Source organism: Vollenhovia emeryi, unplaced genomic scaffold (assembly GCF_000949405.1).
Source record: "Vollenhovia emeryi isolate VEMERY1.0 unplaced genomic scaffold, V.emery_V1.0 DF939262.1, whole genome shotgun sequence".
In the NCBI taxonomy this organism is placed as follows: Eukaryota; Metazoa; Arthropoda; class Insecta; order Hymenoptera; family Formicidae; genus Vollenhovia; species Vollenhovia emeryi.
This window is the reverse complement of record NW_011967104.1, coordinates 613,185-616,588: the sequence shown is the minus strand read 5'-3', so window position 1 is coordinate 616,588 and position 3,404 is coordinate 613,185. Positions and strand designations below refer to the sequence as shown.

Below are 3,404 nucleotides of genomic sequence, written 5' to 3'. Positions count from 1 at the left end.
ACGACATACACAAATAACGCATTGCTCGGCCGAGACGGTGCGCGCGAGTGCCCGTTACATTATTTGATTTATTTGTTTCAACCCGGGTCGCGTCGTCGCGCGACGCTGTTTTGTTTACCAACGGCTCGCGGCTTCTCGCGACGGAGCGGCTTTAAGTGCGCCGCGAAGGACGAGGCGGGGGGGGGGGGCGCGGCGCGGCGCGCCGGCAGTTAGCTGTTAGTGGTGGCCGGCGGCAGACCGCGCGTGGTAGGACTGGTAGGAGGCTGCCGCGATTCAATTTCAGTCGAAGCGCGTCAGGCCGAGCGATCGCCAGGGCGGTCGAGAACGGAGTCGGGCGAGAGCTCTCTTTTCCGCGCCACGATTTTCGAATCCCCGACCGAGAGAGACGGAGAGAGAGAGAGGGAGAGACAGCCTGCATGGGCTCGCAGGTGCGCGAACGTGGACTATAACGTGTGGCTGCGCGGCGTCGCGTCGGCTCTTTTCACGCATCTTCGTCCCCTCCCCTCCGCCGCGGCCGGTCCGCTCGCTACGAGGGAGGCTTGCGCGCGCGCGAGAGTGTGCGTCGTGTACCTCCGGCGGTTGTCCCAGCATCCAGTCGGTTTTTACGTGGCGCGCGTGCCCGGTCCGTTTGGCGCGCCGCGACGGCTCGATCCGAGCCTGTCGCCCGGGATTGTGATTGTCCGACCGGGGTTCGCGGCTTACGCGCCGTCGTCGCCGGCAGCCCGAGTGGCGCGAGTCGAATTTGAAACCGGCGAAAAATGCAAATGGCGGCGGTAACCGAGCGGAACGTTCGGCGCACTGGGCCGGCTCGCGCGGGCCAGTGAATCGGGGGTTCGTTCGACGTGACACCGGGAGCATTTCGAGATGGACGTTGGTGAGGACGTGAAATCGTTCGCTCGAATAATCACGTGACTGTGACGATACTACGACTACGACGACGCCGCCGCGCGTACGTGTGTGAACGGCATGAGCGGCTGGTAGGCGAGGTAGGTACGAAGGCAGGATCGACAATGGAATTCGGGAGCTACAAGGGCACCGGACCCCGCGTCAGGCTGCGTCGACGCGCGGAATTGGGCAGACGGCTCACCAGGAGGCTGTCCATCGTCGCCAAGATGCCGGCCGCGATTCTCAGCAGAGCGAATCCGCCGGAGCCGAGGCCAGTCGAGATCACGGCGATTGCACCTGACAAGACGCAGCTCACCGTGAGTAAAGTTGCCTTGTTTAAACGCGCCCGCTGATATCCGCGGCCTTTGCTCGTAATCGTGGAATTTGACGCGGGAGTGGCGGGGTCGGTACATTCAGCGGTTAATGAATGTTTAATTAGTGGACATAAATCGCGCGTGTGACATGTACGTTAGTCACGACTTGCATCACGGACTGTCTTGCGGGGCTTTGTACTTGTACGAGTACATTTAATGCGCAGCCCGCGAGAACTTTTCAAGTTAGAATTTTGTACCTATACAGTCATTTGCGACAGTCTTCGTCTTGGCACGAGTAAAAAGAAATGAGTCTGCGCTTTTGTGATTTCGATTCGAAAAGGCGCATTTTCGTGCGTATTCGCGTCGAGATAAGCGTCGCTAGAGAAGTTAAGTTAATTTAAAGATCATCTTAAATACATACCTCTTGCAATATTTCTTAGCCAGAAAAATGGCCTGTACAACGTTTACACGGATCATTTTTTGACTAAATACTCTTTGAACATGCATTTAAGACAAAGTTAAATATAACAACTGACTATAAACAAGTCTTAGCGTGCACTCAGTGCGCACTAGTGCAGGCAACCGAATTCGCTATTAAAGTTGGTCCGAGAATTAAAGTTGGTCCGAGAAAGGACCAACGCGACGATTGTGCTTCGTTTAAAAATAGCGATGCACAGAAAACGTGTCAGGTCGACTCTTATGTACTCAAATTAACACGTTCGTTGTTTGTGTACACGCAACAATCGATACTCTTCTTAGAAACATTTAATAATCTTATATTTCAACAATATTACGGCCTCATTTAAATACTATAATTTGTCACAGCCTTTGTCTTGACACGAGTAACAAAAATGAGTCTGCGTTTTTGTAATTTCAATTTAAAAACGTGCGTATTTTCGTCGGGATAAGCGTCGCTAGAGAAGTTACTAAAAGTTGATCCAAGAAAGGACCAACGCGACGATTGTACTTCGTTTGCACAGAAAAAAGTGTCGGATCAACTCTTATATACTCAAATTAACAAGTTTATTATTTTGTGTATACGTAACACTTTATAATCTTCTTAGAAACATTTAATAATCTTATATTTCGACAATATTACGGTCTCATTTAATTACTATAATTTGTCACAGCCTTCGTCTTGACACGAGTGAAAAAAATGAGTCTGCGTTTTTGTAATTTCGATTTAAAAACGTGCGTATTTTCGTCGGGATAAGCGTCACTGAAGAAGTTACTAAAAGTTGATCCAAGAATGGACCAACGCGACGATTGTACTTCGTTTGCACAGAAAAAAATGTCGGATCAACTCTTATATACTCAAATTAACAAGTTTATTATTTTGTGTATACGTAACACTTTATAATCTTCTTAGAAACATTTAATAATCTTATATTTCGACAATATTACGGTCTCATTTAAATACGATATTAAAACAATATCGAAACGATGAAACTCAATATCGTTTCGATAGACTAACACCAGTCCGAGAAAACACACGGCGTATTGTATCACACTGGACCAACGGTCTATTACTACCACAGAGTTCATAACCAACAAGTCTCGTTACTCGTGCGTTACAACCTTACAACAGTCAATAGATGATCTCAGACAACCCCCATGCGCTGCTTAGGGTAATTATTACGAATGTAAAAACCACGGACAGATTTTAACAGTAATGACTATATTGAATAAGAATATTTTAACAAGTAACCAAGTAGTTTAACGCTGAAGATGACCCAAAAAAGGGCTCGAAACGTTCGTTCGTATGTAAAATCCTAATTTAGAAATAATTTATAGATATTAATCTCATGTAACACAAAGCTAATACATGCGTTCTAAGGTATTTTAATGTAACAAACTTATATATTTATTTATTATCCTACGGAACATTAGACTCTCATTGCCCTTTCTCACATTGATTATTAATATTGGAGTCTTTATTATTGTTTAATTTATCTTATTGTATTTTACTCTCTAAAATTTGTGGAGTGAAAATATTGCCATGGAGTGAAATGTTCACCCTATTGGCGCGAATATTTCCTCCAACAGAGTGAATATTAACTCCAGTGGAGTAAACATTTCACTCCATGGCAGTATTTTCACTCCACAAATTTTAGAGAGTATTTTATTTTATTTTATTTTATCTTTATAATACAAGACCTAATGCTCACAAAATGTCTTAGTAATGCCGCAACCCTGTAGGGGAAC

The 3,404-nt window shown here is 45.9% G+C and overlaps 1 protein-coding gene across 5 annotated transcripts in view; it reads left to right on the top strand.

The window, feature by feature from the left end:
* The first annotated feature begins 237 nt into the window (after positions 1 to 237).
* Positions 238 to 3,404, top strand: part of LOC105559611 — a 221,728-nt gene continuing 218,561 nt past the window's right edge. For all 5 annotated transcript variants that reach the window (XM_012008039.1, XM_012008038.1, XM_012008036.1 and 2 more), the window contains exon 1: positions 238 to 1,202. In XM_012008039.1, coding sequence (XP_011863429.1) covers positions 1,011 to 1,202 — 192 coding nt within the window. In that variant the 5' untranslated portion in view covers positions 238 to 1,010. The remainder of the gene's footprint in view (positions 1,203 to 3,404) is intronic.